Source organism: Canis lupus, chromosome 5 (assembly GCF_011100685.1).
Source record: "Canis lupus familiaris isolate Mischka breed German Shepherd chromosome 5, alternate assembly UU_Cfam_GSD_1.0, whole genome shotgun sequence".
In the NCBI taxonomy this organism is placed as follows: Eukaryota; Metazoa; Chordata; class Mammalia; order Carnivora; family Canidae; genus Canis; species Canis lupus.
Window position 1 is genome coordinate 75,862,926 of NC_049226.1, and position 22,209 is coordinate 75,885,134.

General features: G+C 42.4%; 1 protein-coding gene across 6 annotated transcripts; it reads left to right on the forward strand.

Moving 5' to 3' along the window:
• The first annotated feature begins 981 nt into the window (after window positions 1–981).
• Window positions 982–20,077, forward strand: TMEM170A (transmembrane protein 170A). Of its 6 annotated transcripts, none has more exons than XM_038538298.1 (3): window positions 982–1,277; window positions 13,720–13,821; window positions 16,631–20,077. In XM_038538298.1, exons 1-3 carry the CDS (start codon window positions 1,145–1,147, stop codon window positions 16,759–16,761), a joined length of 366 nt encoding a protein of 121 aa, XP_038394226.1. In that variant the 5' UTR covers window positions 982–1,144; the 3' UTR covers window positions 16,762–20,077. The 6 variants fall into 6 exon arrangements, with proteins under 6 accessions (XP_038394226.1, XP_038394225.1, XP_038394229.1 ...); XM_038538297.1 differs by having other exon boundaries at window positions 983–1,277; window positions 13,720–13,890; XM_038538301.1 differs by lacking the exon at window positions 982–1,277 and adding an exon at window positions 1,537–2,118.
• Window positions 20,078–22,209: the final 2,132 nt, after the last annotated feature.

A 22,209-nucleotide genomic window follows, 5' to 3' on the forward strand; every position in this document is an offset into this window, starting at 1 on the left:
CTCCCTGCATGGGGCCCGCTTCTCCCTCTGCCTGTGTCTCTCTCATGAATAAATAAATAAAAATCTTAAAAAAAAGAATTGTAAATTCAAAATAATGTTTCCTAATGTGATACACAATTGATTGTTATATAATCCTAAAATAATTGGTTTCTTCCATTTCTCACACACTCTGGTGGTCTGGGAAATGTACCAAAGATAGCATTATTAAATATTTCATGGCTTTTATATGCCTATTGTTGCTGTTTTGTTTATTTATTTATTTATTTTTAAAGATTTTATTTATTTATTCATGAGAGACACAGAGAGAGAGGCAGAGACACAGGCAGAGGGAGAAGCAGGCTCCATGCACCGGGAGCCCGACGTGGTACTTGATCCCGGGTCTCCAGGATCACGCCCTGGGCCAAAGACAGGCGCCAAACCACTGAGCCACCCATGGATCCCCCTACTGTTGCTGTTTTAGATATGTTTCTTGGTTAATGCAAAATTGCAGTTGCGGTGTTGAGGCACCGGCGTTAGCTCTCAGTCTTCAAGAGGGAACTCTAATAAACAACTTGCTAATATTCTTGAATTCATATTACGTAAAATACTATGAATTTTGCACGCAATGCTTTTTATTTTATTTTATTTTTTTGCAATGCTTTTTAATTTAAAGTAAGCTAAGCTTTCAAAAAAATCACTTTCCCTCCAAATACTGAAGGTATTGCTGTATTGTCTTCCAGCCTCCTTCTCCAGGTTCTCATCGCCAGATCCATTTCAAATCTACGTGTCAGGTCTGGGGTCGGTATGCAATTCCCCCACTTTCTTATAGGTGGCGCTGCAGAGAAGGGCAGAGTAGAGCGCATCCTAATGGACAGGAGAGACTTGCCCAGTAGGGGGCGTAGCCCGCGGGTGCCGTGTCTCGGAGAGCCGCACGCAACGTCGGGGGCGGGAACAACCCTCGCCCCGCCCCCGGCCATCTGCGGCGCCCTGTGATTGGAGGGAGGGCCCCTCACTAGGTCGCGCCGTTGGGCCAGGAGGAAGAGGGCCCCATTCGAGGGTGACGCTGAGGCGGCGGAGGCGCGGAGCGCTCTAGTCCGTGAGTGCTAGCGAGCCTCGACAGCACCTCGGACGCTCTCCTCGGCTCTCTGCGGTGAATGGCGGCGGGATGGAGCACGAGGCGAGCGGCGGCAGCGGCGGGTCGGCCGGGCTCCTGCAGCAGATCCTCAGCCTGAAGCTCGTGCCGCGGGTGGGCAACGGGACCCTGTGCCCCAACTCCACTTCTCTCTGCTCCTTCCCAGGTACCGGCCCCGCCCCGTGCCGCGCTTGCGCAGTGCGCGCCTCGGCGCCGCCGCCGGCCCGCGAGGCGCCCCTTCCTCAGGGGGCGGGCGGGTGATGGGGGGCGCCCTGCGCCGGGGGGTCCTACCGTCCGGGAAGCGGGTTCCCGCTCGCTCTGTGGAGAGGCGGCGGCGATGGCCCTTCGGCGGTCGCTTCCTCGCCGGCACCGCGGGCGGGTCACTGCGCCGCGGCGCTGGAGCCCGAGCGGAGCGAGCGGCCGCGAGGGCCCGGTCAGCGGAGGGAGCTCGGACACCGCCCGGACTGATGTTGCTTTTGGAGGTTCCAGACGCCCCCGGGTCACACTGGGACCCGAAGGAGCCCCGGAGGCGGTCGCCCCTCCTTGTTTGGGCCCCTGTGGGGCGTGCCGGCCGCGCTGCTCCGTCTGCTCGGACGCCGAAGCGTCTGGCGGGCGGAGGGGCCGAGCGCAGCCTCCCTCTCCCTCGGCGTGCGGTCTCCCCGCAGGCTGTGTGCGGACCGCTCGCACCTCCGTCCGGAGGCGCCCGCTCCGCCGGCTGCTCTTTCTAGGAATCCCTTTCCGAGACCTGTTGCCGAGTCCCCCGCTCGTGCGTTTGAGATCTTTGACACAGATTCCTCTTCCTTCTTCTTACGCCCACTGGAGCTTCTGCTGGGCCTGGTATAAGGGTTTTTCAAGATTGTAGTACGAGGTGGAAAGCTAGCGTGCTCAGAAAGCGAGGAGGAGGAGAAATTACTTGGGAAGGCTGATAAAGGCTTTGAGGGGAGGGCACAGTTCGATGTTGGACTTTAAAGGCAAGGAGACACGACAGTGGCGATGGAAGGGCGAGGGTGAGTTGTCCAGCAAAGCTGACTGGTATCTTGACTTAGTAAACAATTCGAGAACTGGGCCTGAGACCCGCAAAGGAGGGACGACTGGATTCCTGACTGCAGTCATAAACAAGGCACCTGTGATTTCTCACCGCTGGGAAGCGACTGCCAGGCGCCATTGAGTGGACACCCGAGACTTACTGTGTATTACCTGCCTAGTGTTTTCCCGGACGACTGATGATAACCGTGTTGGGGCAGATGCAGATGTTAGTTTGGAACGATACCTAAAATGATAATCTGGCAACTTTGTTTCAAAACCTAAAATCACATTTGACAGTGACAACAGAAATGTAGGGCATTCTGGAGACACTGTCTAAAAAATGAAATGTTCATGCAGTCCGGAGGTACTGCTGGACCAGATTAGCCTGTTTTTGTTTTCTTATTTTCCCACCCAACTCTTACTTTGAAATTTCCAAACATACTGGAAAAGTGAAGTCCTAGTATAATGAAGAACCTATATTCTTTACTTAGACTCATTATTGATATTTTTATTGTTTTTGCATCTCTATGCATATATATGCATGTATTACGTATGTGTATGTATATGTATATACTTTTACCTTCTACAGAGCCATTTCAAAGGAAGAAACATTTTTGCTTTCTACAGAGCCATTTGAAAGGAAGTTATTAAGTGATGGTGCCTGACACCTAATACTTAAGCATGTTTTACAACAAGTCCACTTCCTGTCTTAGCGAAAAAATCCATATCAAACCCAAGAAATTTAACATTAATAAAATAATGGTGTCTAGGGGCACCTGGCTGACTCAATCCATAGAGCATGCGACTCTTAGGGTTGTGAGTTCAAGCCCCGTGTTGGTTGTGGAGCCTACTTAAAATTAAAAATAATAATAATAATGCTGTCTAATGTATAGGCCTTATTTAAATTTTCCAATTGTCTGAATAATGTCTTTTAGCTTTTTTATTAAAAAAAAAAAACCAACCAGATCTAATCAACTATTACACATTGCATTTAATTATTGTCTTTTTTAGTCTCCTTGAATCTAGACCAGTTACTCCATCTTTGTTTCTTGAGATTGATATTTTTGAAGTCTTTGTTAATTTCCTAGACAGTCCCATAATCTAAGTTTATCTGATTACTTTTTCATGGTTACATTCAAATAAACATTTTTGTTTAGAATACAAGGGGCACTTGGGTGGCTCATTCGTTTAAGCCGGTGACTGTTGATTTTGACTCAGGTCATGGTCCTGGGATTGTGAGATGGAGCCTCCTGCTGGCTCCGTGCTCAGGAGTCTCCTTGAGATTCTCTCTTTCCCTTTCCTTGCTTGTAAAATAAGTCAATCTGAAAAGAATACTATCTATATAGGTGATGCCCATTTCCCACTGCATTACATCAGGAAACATTGAACATCAGGGAGTATCAGTAATGCTATTAATAATTGTTTGGTTAAGGTGGTGTTTATCAGATCTCCACAGAAAGGGTACCTTAAGCCTTTTGTGATAAGTCATATGCAAGGTTTTTTTGAAACGGAATATTCTCTTTAGTCTGTCTGGCTTTTGTTGCCAGAGATAAGTGGATTTGGGACAGTAGTTTTAACAGTATGTTATAGTAGCTATGACAATGAGAATTGTTTTGCTTTCAGAAATTATTCTGAAAATAAGAAACTGCCATATGTACATGATTTTATGGGTGCTTCAGTGGATGTATAATTTGGAGGTGTCGATCACTAGGAATTTTTCATTCAGGAAGTATGTATTTGGCCCAGTGCACACTCTGGGCTGGGGGTATAAACATGCATGAGATAGAGCCCTTGACCTCAAGTTGATCTGAATGTGATGGGTAAACACATAGCCTCCCTGCTGTGTCTCATCTTCAACTGGACTAATAGATGTTCTGGGCACATGGAGTGTGATCCTTTTAGAGGCATCAAAGCCTGCTTACAGTGAGTTCCATTCATTGACCTGAATCTGGAATAGTTCCTATTTTGGCCTCACAGAAAAGGTTATTTGCACTTTATGCTAAGTCACTATGGTAAAATCACTGCTCTAGAATGCTCTGGTTTGTCACTATCAGGAAGCTTTGAATTGATTTTTTTTTTTTTTTTTTACCTGCACTTGCAATTTAGCCATTTAGATTTCTGCCTAACCCTCCTTATTCCAAGTTGTTCAGATTTCTTTTGTTGTTGTCATCAGTTTTTGGCAAATCTGAATGCCAAGAAAGGCAGACCTTTTCTTTTAACAGGAATGGTATTAACTCTCTGAAGGTATGAATTTTGTTAATATGAACATTAAGTATGTGATGGTTAAACCTACTTGTGTTTTGGTTGTGCCATTGCTAGAGTCAAGAATGGGTCAACAGTTTAAAAAACAAAAAAGAATGGGTCACAATTGGACCAATTATTTACTCATTCACTCAACTAATATTTACTCAGGTCTGTTGCCTGCCTTCTCTAGGTACCAAGTAAAAATGTAGGGAACAAAACAAAGGAGCTTTCATTCTGACGGGGATAGAAAGAAAATAAAATTGAAAGAATGGAAAGGAACAGTCAGTGGTGAGTGTAAGACGGTTGGGCCAATGAGTGGTGGGTCTTGTGTGTCAGGGGTGGAATGCTGTCTTAAGGTCACAGGGACACTATGATGATGCCATTGGAGCTGAAATCTGAAGTACAAGGGGGACAAGACACACAGCTATTGGGAGAAGAGCATTCTGAGCAAAGGCGCAGTAGGTTCAGAGCCCTGGAATAGGAGCTTGTTTAGGAAACATAAAGAAGGCTGTTGAGGAGAATGGAACAGTGTGGGCAAAGTGGGAAGGCGGAGGTGAGGTCAGATTCCGAAGGGTAGTAGGGCTTTGAGCAGAGGAGGGATGCTCTGATGGACTTTTTCTTTTAAGTGTACAATTCAGCAATTTTTAGCATCAACGGAGTTTGCAACCATCACCACAAGCAACTTTAGAATACTTTATCAACTTCATCCTCATTAGCACTGACTTTCTGGCTTTGTGTGGAGAATAGTTGGAAGGCCAGATCAGGGCAGACAAGATCTAGCCAAGCTAGGACCAAGAGACCCCTGGGGTGAGGCAGGCAAGATGGGCACGACCAGGGATGAGCAGGCAGTCCCTCAGTAGTGTCAGGAAAGAGGTGGCAACCCACAGTGGGTAGTCCCAGTGGGCAGGTCATCACTGTTAGGAGTGGAAGGGTCTCTAGGAAAAACTCACTGCTTTCTTTTATTCTCACACTATTCTCGCATTCCCAGTATTCTGACAGCAGTTATATGGGTTTTCTGCACATCGAGCAGTTCTGTGACACTAGTTGGGTGTCCTGCAGCTCAGTTTAGTTTGTATGCTGTCTCCCTGGAGTTAGCACCAGATCCCACAGGTTAAGGGCTCAATTTCCCCACTTCACATGCCAGCCAAAAGTCCAGATTGTCCTGTGTGCTTCTGACCAGCTGGCTCTCAGCCGGAGATTGCTATGACCCCCTTCCGTGGTTAAGTTCTAGAGCAGCTCGCACAATTCAGGAAAGCTGCTAGATCACCAGTTTAGGACACAGGATATTAAAGGATATAAATGAACATCAGATAAAGAGATATGTAGGGTGAGGTTCATAGGGGATTCTGAACAAAGGACCTTCTGTCCCTGTGCAGTTGGGAGACTGCCACCCTCCTGCACATAGGTGTATTCACTGAACCTGGAAGTTCTCTGAATCCCGTGCTTTTGGGATTTTATGGAGGCTTCATCGTGTACCCAGGATTGATTCTTAAATCTGCTTCCAGCCCTTCTCCCCTTTTTAGAGAATAGAGGGTGGGCCTGAAATTTCCATGCTTATAATACCTATTTTTTTCTGGTGACCACCTTGCAGCCCACGAAGAGTTCCGTCCTGAGAACAAAAGAAGTGTCTGGAAATTCCAAGGGATTTTAGGAGTTCTGTAACAGAAACCGTGGTCAAAGACTAAACATTAGAACAAAAGATTTTTCTAGTGCTACATTTTTTTTTTTAAAGATTTATTTTAGAGAGAAAGAGCATGTGTGCGTGTGGGGGGAAGGGCAGAGGAAGAATGGGGCTTAAACAGAATCCTGCTGAGCGTGGGGCCTAACATGGGGCTCAGTCTCACAAACCTGAGATCATGACCTAATGTTTAACTGGCTGAACTGCCCAGGTGCCCCCCAGCACCACTATTTTAAGGGTTTTAGGTTCCTGTGTCAGGAACTAGGGCAGAAAACTATATATATATTTCTTATTATTTTGCAAGAGAACAGATGGACCCCCTGGTAGGTAGGGGGTTCAGTAAGGGAGGGGTCTCACAGTGAGTGGCGTGGAGAGATGTAGGCTGGTGGGCAGTTAGTATCAAGGCAGTTCAGCATTGAGTTGAGGACCAGGTAGGACTACAGTTCCTGGGAGGACTGATGTGGTCTACTTAGAACCCTGGCTTCAGAGGAGCTGACTGTGTTCGTATGGTTGTTTGACCTGGAGCATAAAATAGAGTGGGACCAGCTAAAAGGATAGCTGAGTGCTGAGCCTCACCCTGCCCACTTGGCTTAGGCTTCTTCCACTGCTATTAATCGGGGCCAGGTTGGTCTTGAGGCCTTGCTTGGAAATTGGATGACTCTGCTGTGGAAGTAAGAGGGTCTGGGGAGCCAGCCATTGCTAACCCCCTTTGAGAATACAGAACTCACCTAGAAGAATCTGCAACCTATGTAGCTTATCTAACTGAAATGTCTTCCTGAAAAACAGATTCTTAAAGATAATAAGCCCCTTGTGGGCACATCTTGTGTCTTGTCTTATTTCATTGATGGGCCTGAATCCTATGCGGTGGGCTCAGTAAATACTTGATTGTCAAATGAATTGACTCTTAGTGCTTGTATTAGTTTGCTGTTGCTCCTGTAACATCTTACCACAATTCAGTGGCTGAAAACAACACAGATTTATCATCTTAGAGTCCTGGAGGTCAGAAATCCCAAATGGGTCAGCAGTTCTGCTTTCCTTCTGAAGGCTCTTGGAAGAATTGGTTTCCATCCCTTGTCTAGCTGTGGGAAGTTGCCTATACTCCTTGGCTCACGGCCCCTCCCCTTGTCTTTAAAGCCAGCAGCAGAGCATCTTCAAATCTCTCTGACCCTTCTGCCTCCCTCCTGCAAGCATCCTTGTCATTACATTAGCCCTACCCAGAGAAGCAAGGCCACTCACTTGTTCCAGGACCCCTAATGTAATCACACTCGCAAACTGCCTTTGCCACCTATGCACAGGCTCTGGGGATGAGTGTGGACATCTTTGGAGCCCATTCTGTCACTAGTGCTTAATCTGATTTCCCCTTATAAATTTTTTTAAAGATTTTATTTCTTTATTCATGGGAGACACACAGAGGCAGAGACATAGGCAGAGGGAGAAGCAGGCTCCCTATGGGGAGCCTGATGCAGGACTCAATCCCAGGACCCCAGGTTCATGACCTGAGCTGCTCAACCACTGAGCCACCCAGGTGTCCCCTTATAATTTTTTTGTTACAGATAACTTATCTGCTTTATACTTCAACATAAAGGGGGAAGTGATGTGACTTTAACTGTCAGAGGAGGCAAAGCTGAAGATAATGCACTTGATTTGAAATAGTGAACAAAGAAACGCCGTAAGATATGTAGACACAGATTTTTGACAGCGTGTTGAACCAGAGAAATGAAAAGTACTATATGTTGATCAATAAATAGCTATTAAATAGCAAATTAAGGTACAGTAGGTTAAAGGAAAATCACTTAGTTTTCTTTTAAGTGTTTTATTGATCGAGGTTTGCCTTTGCTATTAAGAGTCCTGTAATAATCTCATCTATCTGAAAAGTGTTTTATAAACTATACTACTCATCTAACATAATAAAGCCTTTTTTTTCTATTTAATGTGACTTAAGTGACGCTATATAAAATGTGTAGGCACTGAGGTAGCTAATGGATGCAGCTCAAGGTTGTAGGAGGGTGCAGTGTGTGTCCCCTTCTCAGAAACTCAGGGAAGTGCTGACCTGCCATGCTCATCCTTGTTTACAAATAGGCCTTTCAGCTTATAGGAAACTGGAGATGTAGATGGTGGCCTAGCAATCCTCCTTGGGCAGATGCTGTTCTCCAGGGAGATTGGAAATAAGTGAGTGTTGGTGTCTTAGTCTGCTTAGGCTGCTGTAACAAAATGCCCTATGTTGAGTGGTTTAAATAACAGAAACTTATTATCTCACAGTTCTGGATCCTGGAAGTCCAAGATCAGGGTGCCAGCATGGCCATGTTGTATTGAGTGCCCTCTATCTCGCTATGTCCTCGCATGGCAGGGAGAGAGAGAGGGAGACGACAGGGAAGAGAGAGAGAGAGAGATCTCTTTCTCTTCTTATAAGGCCTTATCCTATTGGACCCACTTTTTTTTTTTTTTTAAGATTTTATTTATTTATTCATGAGAGATGACAGACAGAGAGAGAGAGAGAGAGGCAGAGACACAGGCAGAGGGAGAAGCAGGCTCCATGCAGGGAGCCCCATCTGGGACTGTATCCCGGGTCTCCAGGATCACACCCTGGGCTGAAGGTAGCAACCACTGAGCCACCCAGGCTGCCCATATCGGACCCACTTTTATGGAAGTTGTGAGTTGGTGTGTCTTAGTGGGTCTAGGCCTCCCCTCCCAGTTCACTGTCCTAATGGCTCAATGGCATCCAGTGTGAAGCCAGTCTCTAGCAGTGCCTTGAGTTGCTACGGAAAGCAGTTCTTACCTCTAAAACTTGTGGACCTCCAGCAGGACCTGAGAATGGAGTCAGGTCACTGGTGGGGTCTCAAGTCAGTTGTGGCAGCCAGCAACCGGTACGGCAACTGCTCTGAGTGCTCAGAGGCAGATTTGCATCCCTCTGTCCACCCTGGAACAGTGGTGTTCCTGGTGCCACCATAAGGTTTAGCAGACTAGGTGGTGGAATGGAGGTGAGTCTGTGAGTGATCTGAGTAGCTAGTAAGGGCTGTGGGATTGAAGATGGGGTTACTGCTCTGGAAGGGTACGGCATGGTGCTGTTCATGGCCTGGGGTCAAGCTGGCAGTAGGTGGTGATGGGGTGGGGGAGTGTGGGGCAGTGGGGGAGACGGTTAGGCTGGGAAGACCAGACAGCTCACTGAGCCAGAGTGCACATTGGCTGCCCAGCCAGGAGGGATCTGTGAGTACAAAAGCTCTGGCGGGTGCACATTTATTGGAGGGACAGTATCTGGATGCTAGACAGTGCAACCTCTGCGAGCTGCTGCCAAGAAGAGAGGGTGAGTCTCCTAAGTTGTGGAAGTGAGAGGAGCTCTGGCCTGAGACAGGAACGGAAGCTGCATTAGTATAGGTCTATTTCCAAGGAGAACGGGGCTCAAACCCTGAGAATTGAGAACCCTGCCTACAATTTCTGATCAACACTATGGACTGGAAAGGTGTCTTTTTTTCTTTGGCAGAGGGACAGTAGTTAATTAGTATATGTATATATATTTTTTAAACGTATTAGTTTCTTACATTATGCATATTTAATTTTTAAGCTTGGGACCTTACCTATTTGAATCACTCTATGCTCCATGTTGCATCATCTAACTTGGTTTAGCAGAATTTCCCAAACCATCAAAAAGAACCAGTTTCAACAGTATTATTAAATTATTCTGAAAATCTATCTTGTTCAGCAAAAAAAAAAAAAAAAAGTTTCACAAATGGTTTGAAACTTTTTATAGCTAGCTAAGAGCTTTTTACCAGAGTGCCAAAACACCCTCATTTTTTTTTTAAAGATTTTATGTATTTATTTGAGAGAGCAGGGTGAAAGGGGCAGAAAGAGAGGGACAAACAGGCTCCCTGCTGAGCTGAGCAGAGAGCCCTTCATGGGGTTTGATCCCAGGACCCTGAGATCGTGACCTGAGCTGAAGGCAGATGCTTAACCGACTGAGCCACCCAAGTGCCCATAGTCGTTTGTTATTTTTATTTATTTTTATTTTTTATTTAAAAATTTTTTAAAAAGATTTTATTTATTTATTCATGAGAGACACACAGAGCAAGAGAGAGAGGAACAGACACAGGCAGAGGGAGAAGCAGGCTCCATGCAGGGAGCCTGGCGTGGAACTCGATCCCGGGTCTCCAGGATCATACCCTGGGCTGAAGGTGGCACTAAACCACTGAGCCATTTGGGCTGCCCCGTTTGTTATTTTTTATTTATTTATTTATTTTTAGTTATTTATGATAGTCACAGAGAGAGAGAGAGAGGGAGGCAGAGACACAGGCAGAGGGAGAAGCAGGCTCCATGCACCGGGAGCCCGACGTGGGACTCGATCCCGGGTCTCCAGGATCGCGCCCTGGGCCAAAGGCAGGTGCCAAACCGCTGCGCCACCCAGGGATCCCCATTTGTTATTTTTAATAAGCCTTGAGCCCTAGATGGGGCATGCCTGATACTTTCACTTGGAGCCTTTCATCCAAACTTGGACTAGGTGTCCTAATTTAGGTATGTGTAGAATATGTTTTTTTTTTTTTAAGGTTTATTTATTTATTCATAAGAAACAGAGAAGGGCAGAGACACAGCCAGAGGGAGAAGCAGGCTCCCTGCAACGAGCCTGATGTGGGGCTCTATCCCAGGACCCTGGGATCATGACCTGAGCTGAAGGGTTCAACAACCACTGAGCCCCCCAGGTGCCGCAGAATATGGTATTAATTGAAACTTTGTGAGTCAGAATGAACACTGAGAATTCAAACAGTCATCAGTGACAATGCTGTCAGTGGTGGCTTGAAGGGATTTGGCCTCCACTCTTAATCTCCCACCCCCAACAATTCAGAAATAATCTGGAAAGAAAGCATGCACAGCAGTAATCCTTACAACTGCTTCGAGTACAGCTTCAGATACAACTTTGAGAAAAGCCTGTGATCCTCCCCTTCCTGCTCTTCACCATCCCCAGGCCCAGTGGTGCTCCTGATTGTCTCTGTAATTGTTCATTCTGATCAGATCAGCCTTCCTGAACTGCTCTTTTAGAAACAAAGGCTCTTTTTTTCTTTTTCTAGTGTTTTTTATAGTAATTTTGTAAAAGCCAATAAGCAGCTAGAAAAGCTTTTTTTAAAAAATGAAAGTAGGGGCTCCTGGGTGGCTCAGTCAGTTAAGCAGTCCGCACTTGATCTTGGCTCAGGTCTTGATTGCAGGGCCATGAGTTCAAGCCCTGCATTGGACTTCTCACAATTAAAAAAGAGAAAAAACAGTCAAAGTAAAAGAAAGGTTATCAGTACTCCCCCAACCTATCCCACTCCCCAGAAATAACACTTTTCTGTTGCTTGCTGTACAGCACGAGACAGCATAGAGAATGAGAGCATGGCCTCGGGTGTCAGGCTCCAACCGGGCTCCAACTAGACTCCAACAGGGCTCTGCCTCCTGCTGGCAGTGTGGGCTCACCAGCAGTATATAGACTCCAGGAAGTTCCTTTCCCCCCTCTGCCTCTGTTTCCTCATCTAGGAACCAGGGATATTCGGGATCTGTGCCTCATAAATTTGTGACAGGATTGCTTGTGTTAAGATTGTAAAGCACTTAGAAGAGGGCCTGCTCATGTGTAAATATTTATTAAATGCACCTATGTCCAGACTCTTCTCTGGAGTACATAGAATTATTTACAGACACATGTTTGTTTGTTTCTTTTGTTTTGTTTTTACAAAAACAGGATCTTTTTCTATATACTATTCTGCAGCTTGCTTTTTTTTTTTTTTTTTTTACTTCCCACTGTGTCTTGGGCATCTTATCCCTTCAGTATATAAATATCTATCCCATATTTTCATGTGATTGTGTAGTGTTACATTATGTGGGTGCACCAAAATGTATTTGACAGGTCCTACATTGACGTGCAAGCAGTTGATGTCTAGCCTTTGCCATGAGAGATCGTGCTGCTTGGAACACCTCGTACCTCTGCCCTCACCTGCAGGTGTATCCCTACAGGTGGTATTCCTGGAAGTAAAGTCACTGTGGCAAAGGGCATGCACACTGGAATTTTTTGGATGTACACTCCTAAATTACCCTTCAGTAAGGTTTTCTGGTCTGTATTCTGTAAGGTGGGGCCTTTGACATAATGTCCTGATGACTCTTTACTGCTTAGAACCTTTAATGGTGCTTCTAGGGCTCTCACATTGAAGTCTTTAGTCTGGCCTTCAAAACCCACTATAACATGACCTCATCTGTCTCTGTAGCTTTTTTTTTAAAGTAGGCTCCATGGGAATCCCTGGGTGGCTCAGTGGTTTAGCCTACCTTCAGCCCAGGGTGTGATCCCAGAGTCCTGGGATCGAGTCCCACATCGGGCTCCCTTCATGGAGCCTGCTTCTCCTTCTGCCTGTGTCTCTGCCTCCCTCTCTCCTCCATGTCTTTCATGAATAAATAAATAAAATCGTAAAAAAAAAAATAAAGTAGGCTCCATGCCTAATGTGGGTCTTGAACTCACAATTCTGAGATCAAAAGTCATATGCTCTACTGACTGAACCAGTCAGGCACCCCCATCTTTGTTTTAACTGCTTTTAATTTTATAGACCCTCTGGTTCAGTCAGACCAGTGGTTTTTAATCGGGGTGATTTTTGACCCCCATCCCCACCCCAGGACATTTGGCAAAGTCTGGAAATATATTTGATTGTTGCAACTGGGGAGAGGGTGCTACTGACATATAGCAGAGGGTAGAGGCCAGGGGTGCTGCTCCATATCCTGCAATGCGCGGGACTGCACACCCCCCCCCCCCCCATAAAGGGTTAACTGGTCTGGATGACCGTAGTGCTGAGTTAGGCTGTTTACTGATCTCTGAAATTGCCTGTTACTTACCTGCTTCCAAAGCAAGGATGGATAACAGATTTTATCTGACGTGGCACCTTCATTGTATCCATGTGGGCACCAAAGGGCTATTTTGAGAATTCTAAAGCTTTGCCTGGGCTCAGTGGGGGAAATTGCTATGTGTGCTGTTTTCCAGATTGCAAAGTCATGACGGCAGGATGGTTGTTATCTCCTCCTTTTTTCTGTTTTCCGAGGGGACTCACACATTAGTTATCAAATATTTTAACATTGCCTGAATTGCAGTCATCTTAAAAGTTAATTAGACATTCCCCATAGGAACTGGCTCCTCCATCACTATATGACATTTGTCTCTAAGCCAGACACTCCTATTTTCTGGTGTTTATTTCATATCTTAAGGAACTTTGCTATTCTAAGAGGCAGTGGACTGATATTTACTGCTTTGTCTTGAAAATGATTGTTGAATGAGTAAAATCGTATACATTTTTCATTTTAAAAGACTAAAATGATTAGCCACTTTAGAGGTTGACCCACTTACTCTGGAAACGGCCATATACTAAATATTTCGGGCTCTGTTTCAGCTCTGCTCTTGTAGCTTGAAAGTGGCCATAGGCAAGACTTAAATGAATGGGCACAACTGTGTTACAGTAAGAATTTATGCACAAAACAAGCTGGTGGCGTGTGAGCCGTAGTTTGCTGATCCCTCTGGAACCATCAATATTTGAATGTTTGACTGATGAACCTACACTGCACCTGGATGGCTTTGAAAATGAAATAAGCGGGTATGATGACTAGCCCCTGGTAATCAGTGTGCTAGGAAGGTCGGTGGCTTACAACCTTTCTTTGCTTTCCCTTGTAGAGATGTGGTATGGTGTGTTCCTGTGGGCACTGGTGTCCTCTCTCTTCTTCCATGTCCCTGCTGGATTACTGGCCCTCTTCACCCTCAGACATCACAAATATGGTAGGTTCATGTCTGTAAGCATCCTGTTGATGGGCATCGTGGGACCAATTACTGCTGGAATCTTGACAAGTATGTTAGACATTAAAATACCAGTCAAAACGTTTCATATGACTAGTTACTTAATTTCTGGATCCATTTTAGAAACATGTCTCAGTAAAATGAAAAAAAAAAGTGGCTTTTAACCACGGGCCCTTTTTTTAGTGTCTTGTTTTTTTTCTTACCTTTAATCCCACCTCTGCCCATTATTTGGCTAACATCTTTGATTTCCTAAGTTATATTGTCTCGTATCTTTCATGTAAGCCAGATGAGGTTTTGTGAGATAGGTTACTAGTAAGAGAAGCTGTTTATGTTTTTGGAAGCTACTGCTTCTTTCTTGTCCGCTATCTATCAATTAACTGGTGGCATGCCAAGATTTTTGATGAGTTTCTTCTCATTCAAGTGGTCACTTGAGGGATGGAAGACTAATTCCAATGACAAGAATTCTTGTTTAGACAAGTACCTGATTTGTCTTCTAGTGTTTTTCCAAAACCCCTCTCAGAACTTTCTGAATAAAAATTGATATAACAAATACATTATTTTTACTTCTTTTTTTAAAAAATCATTTGACTTTTAGTCATGTCACAAAGATGAGAATAAGTTTAAATCATTTTTAAGCTCAATTAAGTATAAATATCATATATAATTTAAAAATTTTAAGGAAGCAAAACTAAAAACACTCCATTATCGGGGATCCCTGGGTGGCGCAGTGGTTTGGTGCCTGCCTTTGGCCCAGGGCGCGATCCTGGAGACTCGGGATCGAGTCCCACGTCGGGCTCCCTGCATGGAGCCTGCTTCTCCCTCTGCCTGTGTCTCTGCCTCTCTCTCTCTCTCTCTGTGACTATCATGAATAAATAAATAAAATCTTTAAAAAAATAAAAAATAAAAAATAAAAAAAATAAAAACACTCCATTATCACATCCCTTAGTGAAAGCCACAATTTGCATTTTGGTATATGCTTTCAGACGTTTTTCTTGGTATGTATGTAAACAAATATATGCTTAAAAAATAGAAACATAATGTTCCTCCTAATTTGTAATGTATGAATTTAAGTCTTGAGTTCTACAGAACTGTCCCTCTGTCTTTTCTTTGACTTGAGTTTTTTTGGGGGGATAAAGTGGCCTCATTTCTATGTGTTCTGTAGGTGATGAAAAGTTTGTGGTAAAAAGAGGAAGAGGCCAGTTTTCTCCGGTCTGCATTAAGGTTTCCATAACTGGCTTTATATAGTATTTTTAACTATATCACCTGCTGCTGCTCTTGAGAGACCTGCTCCAGTTTCCTTGTTGGACTCCTGGCTCCTAGGGCCTGTCTCAGATTTCTCATCAGTAAAATAAGAATAATACCATCCACCTCGGATGCTGTGTGATGATAAAAGGAAATGTTTAAAGAACTTAATATAATACCGAACACTTAGAAACTGTGCACTAAGCCTGTCCGTTCTATTTTTAAGACTCCAGTATGAATAGAGTCTCTTTCCCGTTTTGCTGCTCCCCATGGCCAGCTTTTCCCTTTCTTCCCTACCTCATCATCCAGACCCCACTTTAGGGCCTACTTCAAATTTCTCACACTTCTTTCTACCTAGCCCACTCTCTTTGGAGCTGAACTACGAAGGGTCTGATGAAATGGGTTTGTTGCAGATGTTAATAACAGTATGTATATGCCTAGCCACTGGAGACTGACTGTTCAAAGTCACAGGTGTTCCAGGCAACGATACAGATAATGGTTAATTTGCTCTCTTTCTTCAAATGTGTTAATATGCTTTCATATCCCAGGTATAAAATGTGTAGACGTTTGATTTGAGATGCTATATATTGTATTATTCAAAGTTTGGTTCATGCTTATGCTTTCTGAGTCTCGGCTTGGTTCTGAACATTGATGAGAATAGGGATCATCCCTTATCAGACGTAGAGGTAAATAAATATTAGCGTGAATGAACACACTGACCAAAGAGCATCTGTTTGGAACAATTTTTGAGAGGAGGATCCTTTGGGAACTTTGGGTCTATTTTTTGTCCAGCTAATGAATTCTTGGCTTTCTCGGTACAATGCTGAGTCCCTATAGCAATTCAGATGGGTTTCTAGGGAGATTAAGATGTTTGTGTTTGGTTTATTCAGTTTCTTGGAAGTTGTGGTGACTAACATAATAAAAACAATGATATCTGGAACAGAAAGGATCCCCTTAGGAACTCTCCCCTCATACCATTAATAACAACTTCACAAGTGTAGAGCCATCCTCTCCTTTTCTCATCCTCTGCTCCCTCCTCTATCCACTTTGAGAGGGAAATTCTGAGTACAGTAGAGGGTGGATTGAGGATTCCCTGTGGCTTCTGAAATATTTCTTGCTTAGTCTCACATAGAAGCTTTGTTGGCATTCATTACCGGGATTTTTTTTAGGTACCTGTTAAATGCTAAGCATGGCAAAGAAGAGATATTTCTGAATTTGTAATTGGGTTGTGTGGAAATTGCTATATCTTTGTGCTTTTGGTTATGACTTCCAGATTATTTTATTCAGTGAATCTAGGAGTCTCAGTTTTAAGAACTCACTTTTCAACATCTAAAAGCACTAAGAGATTTGCAAATTGTATGGGGAATACTTAAAACCCTAGAGTAGGCAGCAAAAAAAGTATAAGGAAAAGAAAACATTTCTACAATATTTAAATTTTAATGTAAAACAATCCAGAACATTCTACGTACAATAGGATTTTAAGTGCTATATTTTCCTGATTATATTAACCTTGATTTTTTTTTTTAACACCTCTTGAATTTTTGAACAGGTGCTGCAATTGCTGGAGTGTACCGAGCAGCAGGAAAGGAAATGATACCATTTGAAGCCCTCACCTTGGGCACTGGACAGACGTTTTGTGTAGTGGTGGTCTCCTTTTTACGGGTTTTAGCTACTCTATAGTGGATAGCCTTATGTCATGATACTGAACCTAAGTTTTACGGAATCCTCAAAAAGAATACATTATGGAATGTAGTGTTTTCTTAATTCTTCAAATGGAAGAAACTTGGATGAAGAAGTATGTGAAAAATGACATCTCAGCCCTTTCTTCAGTTTGAAGCTCCAGGAATTGAAGATCTTTCTGGACTCCAATTGTTCTCAACCAAAACAAATTGAGTTTCTTAGCGCTTTTTTTGTCCTTTTTTAAAGTTTAATTTAAGCAGTTTTACAGGTGCACCTTTACCCATGCTAGGTCAACAGTGTTTCTGGGTTGACATCTTTCACACTGCAATTTACAATATTCTGTGAGAAAATGTAGTGTTGCATATTTCAGAGAAGCTATGAAAAATACTGGTTTCTTTCTGAGCAGAGTATACTGTACTATACTGTACTAAAATCTAACCTGATTAATCTTTGGCAGGCTCTTTTTTCACTACATCTGAATGACATTAAGTGCCAAGTAGGTTTTGGTTGAGTAGAGCTTTGAGAACAAATTTGGTAAAATGTAATAGGAAAAAAAATCCTACAACACAAGTAGTGGCTTCATTTGCACTGTTGAAAGAAAAAGATGATGTGACATTTTATGGATAACTATCTTGACCTCTGATTACTTAATATATTTTAAGAGATGTGAATTTGTTGTTTTGTATATTTTATCAGAATAAGCTAGCTAATTGAGACTTTCCCCCCCAGAATACCTGTATCCCTTTTCTCATCACTTTCATTCTATTGACTTTGTTTAGTTGAATTGAGAACATACCCTATTAAATAACTTGAGTTCAAAATTTTAAGCCAGGTTGGCTAGAATGCTCTTTGGACATTGAGGTACCAAAAAAATTTTTTTTAAACATTCTGCTATAGTTTTTCTTAGTGACTTTGGTTGAAATTGTAGAAATGCAGCTTAAACTAGACTTAGTGGTTATTAATTTCCTGGTCTTACTGTGATTACCACTTTTACAGTATTGGTGTCACTCCCAGAAAGTGCCTAAAGTTTAATTTTCAGATATGCTTCCACATTTATATTTCCCTTTAAAAGAATGTATATCCTTACAGAGAATTAAACATCAAGTTTCTTAAACCCAATTTTAGCTATCTTAATTTTTCTTCTACTGCCTAACTTTCTTTTTCATTAAAAGGCCTGAAAACTGTGACCTTCAAAAGAGAAATGATTGCAAAAATTGTCTACCTTGATCCTTACCACCTCAACTGTGTTAAATGGAATACAGTCCTTGTTCTCTGGTTCAGAATAGTTTCTGATCATTAAATCTGATGTTTTTAAAGAAAAGTTTTCATTGTAACAGTGAGGCTAACAGCCCACAGGTCATGTACACACAAACACATCCGTTCCATTTAAAGCAACATGTGCTCCGGCTTCTGATTAAAAATAGCCAGAAGGACCAACTAACCAGGGAAAGTCAAAAGGGAAAGAGATCACAGAAAATTAATTGGACACTTTCTCTTTAACTAAGAAGCCATTAGACTACTTAGCAAAATTATAGTGACATATGCTCAGACCAGGTGGAAAGTTATAAGTAGGCTTGGAATGCCAGCAAATGTTTTTATAAATTCCCAAAAAAGGAATGCTCTTCAGTGCTCAAAATCTTTCAAGCAAACTTTAAGTCTTTTTCTTAAAGATTTTATTTTATAAGATCTTCTTTATTTATTTGAAAGAGAGCGCACGCACATACATAAGGGGAGGGGCAGAGGGAGGAGCGGCAGAGACATGGGGCTGAATCCCAGGACCCTGAGATCAGGAACCTGAGCCAAAGGCAGACACTTAACCAACTGAGCCACCCAGATGCCCCAAGATTTTAGTTTTAAGTTCTCTCTGTGACCAGTGTGGGGCTTGAACTCACGATTCTAAGATCAAGCGTCGGATACTCCACTGGCTGAGCCAGCTAGGAGCCCCTAAGTCTCTAAATAAGACTCACCATTTTTCAGTTCAAGGAGCTGTGATTTTGCAAAGTAGCTCTTCACTTTAATACATTTGAGACATTCTTATCTTTTGTTCTAGCAAATGATTACAATCATCTCCCTTGAAGTATGCCTCTTATTAGAATTCTCACCTAAAACATTCTTTTGGATAGAATTTTTCGAATTGAACATATAGACCTATGGTTGTTAGGCCTCTCCCCCTGAATACTAATTTTTGAACGTATTGATTGATGATTTAAATATTTGGTTATTAGAGCTAAGACACAAAAATTAATGCATTTTGAAAGATGTTTTTGTTTCCATCTGTTTCTTTGCTGTACTATGGTTATCCATTTTTTAAAAACTTCAAATATAAGATGTATCTTCAAATTATTGAGGATTTCATCCACTCCAATATATTAACATCCTCCTGTGAATAAATTTATATAGACCTTCATATGCATTGAGCTTTATAGCTTGAAATGTTTTTAAGGAGAAACTATTTGAATGATATAAAGAATCTCTAGTTTTCTTTGGGCTTTTTTTTTTTTTATTTCTCAAATACACAATTATTTGTGGGTGGTCACTTAAGTGGAAAAATATTTGCATTTGTGTTGAACATTTTACTTTACCATATATAATTTTTAAGAATTTTTGCCAACAACTGGCTTTCTGTGCAACCACCCCTTCCCAGCTGGACATCTACTTTTCCTTTTTTTTTTTTTTTTTTTTTTTAATGTTTTTTATGCAGGAGAGAAGGAGGCAGCTCTCAACCATTAAAGTTGCAGTCTTTAATATGGGGGTTTGGGATGAAGGCATTTCATGAAGACAAGTCCATATACAAATGTGTAATAAATATTCCAAGAAAAGAATGTCTCTTTGTGCTCTTAACTCATTTTTTAATTTTGCAGCAAAACATTGCTTCTTAGGAAATGTTTAAACCAGGGAGAAGTTGATGCAAATAACTAAACCATTCCTTATGTTTTTTTAAATCTTAAATTATATGTTAGCTTCTGATTTCAGTGTCCTTTCTGACTGCTCTGGTTTGAATTAAATTCTTAATACAACTGCAGTGCATACCAAGCTTGCCTAAGACACCATTTCCTGGAATGTGAAGCCTTGGTGCCATCAGCTATCCACACAAACGCAGAAAGTTTTGTGACCGTGTGTTTCTGTTTTGTGCACTGTTAGGCTGGTTGTGATGAAAATCAGCTTAACTTTTGTATGAGATTATTTCACTAACTGCCACAGTCAAAATGATCAAATCTTTGTACGATGGAAATTATTTAAATTTTATTTTTCTACTGACATTTCTAATTCTGGTAAAATGTTTATCAATAAAGAATTTCAATTCTGTTACCTGGAATGGTTCTTTCTTTTTTCAGTGGCCAATGAATTTAATCCTTTGCAGTAAAGTTGTCCGACTTAAATTTTTGAGTTTTTCAGTAACTGAATGCTTTACATATGTTTAACTGTATTTCTTTTATGTCCAACTTCTTACTAATTTTGGTAAAATTCTTGTTCAAGGAAGTGATTAAACTATGTCCATGTGTACTTCAGTCCTGTTAAATGCACTTTGTGGGCTGTCTCTACCATCAAGAAGCTTTTTGTTTGATTGCACACTGGGATGGCTGAAAGCTCACATAGTGTATGACAAAAATTATTCCAACAGTAGGCTCACATGAAGAGCAGCTCCAACGTTAGTTTGGCACTCTTGGTGACATCATAGAAGTCTTCCTCTGCTCTGCCGTTTTCAGCAAATTGTTCGATTTGGGTGCCATGGTCACAAGATAGATGACCACTGCAGTCACAGGCGGTGTAGATAGACATATAATGTCTGGCAGGAGACTGCCCACCCATTCTATTTTTTATTGAGGTATAATACACAGAAAAGTGCCCAAATCTTAAATGTATAGCTTGATGAATTTTTATGTATTCACATATTTATGTGACTACCATTCACAACAAGGTACAGAACAATTTCTAGCACCCCAGGAGAACTCTACATGCAGAGTTCAACCAGAAACCCCCAGGATTATATGTATCCAGGACTCAGGGTGGGAGGAAATTTTCTTCAATTTTCAAAAGGTGATAACCCAAGATTGGACAATGGAAATAGACTGTGTAAGATGAGGGGCTAAACGTGCACAGTATGGTAGAGAGGACCCCATAAATCATTGCTAAGAAAACGCAGTAATAATGAACCAGGAATTTTCTAGGGAGTTGAGGGAATTTGTACTCTGGCCAACTGGACGCCCTGTGTAAAGGGGCCAACCATTGCTTATTTCCAGCCTATTTTTACTTTGTGACATTATGAGCCCAGAATAGCCAGATTTTCCAGTTTTTCAAGAGAAGTTGGAAATCGAGATTATTTGAAATTTCCATTTTTAAGCACTTGCAACTAATCTGACTTCACATTAAATGCTTTCCAGGTCAAACAACACATGCCTTTGGCCTGGAGTTGGCCTCTTTATTTGAAACAATGGAAAGTAGCTCCTACCCTGATTACCATTAAAGTGGTTAGAAACTGTGAATTTGGGTGCCTGAGTGTCTCAGTCCATTAAGTCTGCCTTTGGCTCAGGTTGTGATCCTGGGGTCCTGGGATTGAGTTCCGCATCAGGCTCCCTGCTTCTCAGGGAGTCTGCTTCTGCCTCTGCGCTTTTCTCTCTCTCTTTCTGATGAATAAATAAAATCTTAAAAAATTTTGTTAATTTGAACAAATGTTTGGAGTGCTAGTGAGCTGTAAAGAGACTGGGAGGAAAAAAAAAAAGACTGGGAGAAATGAGATGATGCTGGAGGAGAGTCTGCTAGAGAACCCCAACACATCCTTTTCCCCAGACATGGACCTCATTGATGGGGCAAAGGGCTATGTCCTGGTGTGTCACTGCAGGTTCACTAATGCTATCCAAGGGAAAAGGCTGAGCATGTTAAACTCCCAAACACCAGGTCCTAATTTCACATCCATTCTTTTCTCCTCCCATAAGGAAGATCATAGACCTAAATGCACAAACTAAAACTATAAAACTGAAAACAAGAGTTAAGTTTCATGATCTTGAGCTAGGCAAAAGCTTCTTTGGTAGGAGCCCAAAAGCACCAAGGACAAGAAAAAAATCGGTAAATTGAACTTCATCAAAATGAGAAAAAAAATTTCCTTTAAAGATTTTATTCATGAGAGACAGAGAGAGGGGCAGAGAGACAGGCAGAGGGAGAAGCAGGCTCCATGCAGGGAGTCTGACATGGGACTCGATCCCGGGTCTCCAAGATCAGGTCCTGGGCTGAAGGCGGTGCTAAACCACTGAGCCACCTGGGCTGCCCAAAAAGAAAATTTTATGCTTCAATGGATGCCATTAAGGAAGTGATGGCACACAATAGAAAGGCCTATGTTTTATGAGATTGATATTTAGAATACATAAAGAAATCCTGAAACTCAACAATAAAAAGACAACCTGATTTTAAAATGGGCAAAGGATCTGAATAGACATTCTCAGGAGAACATGT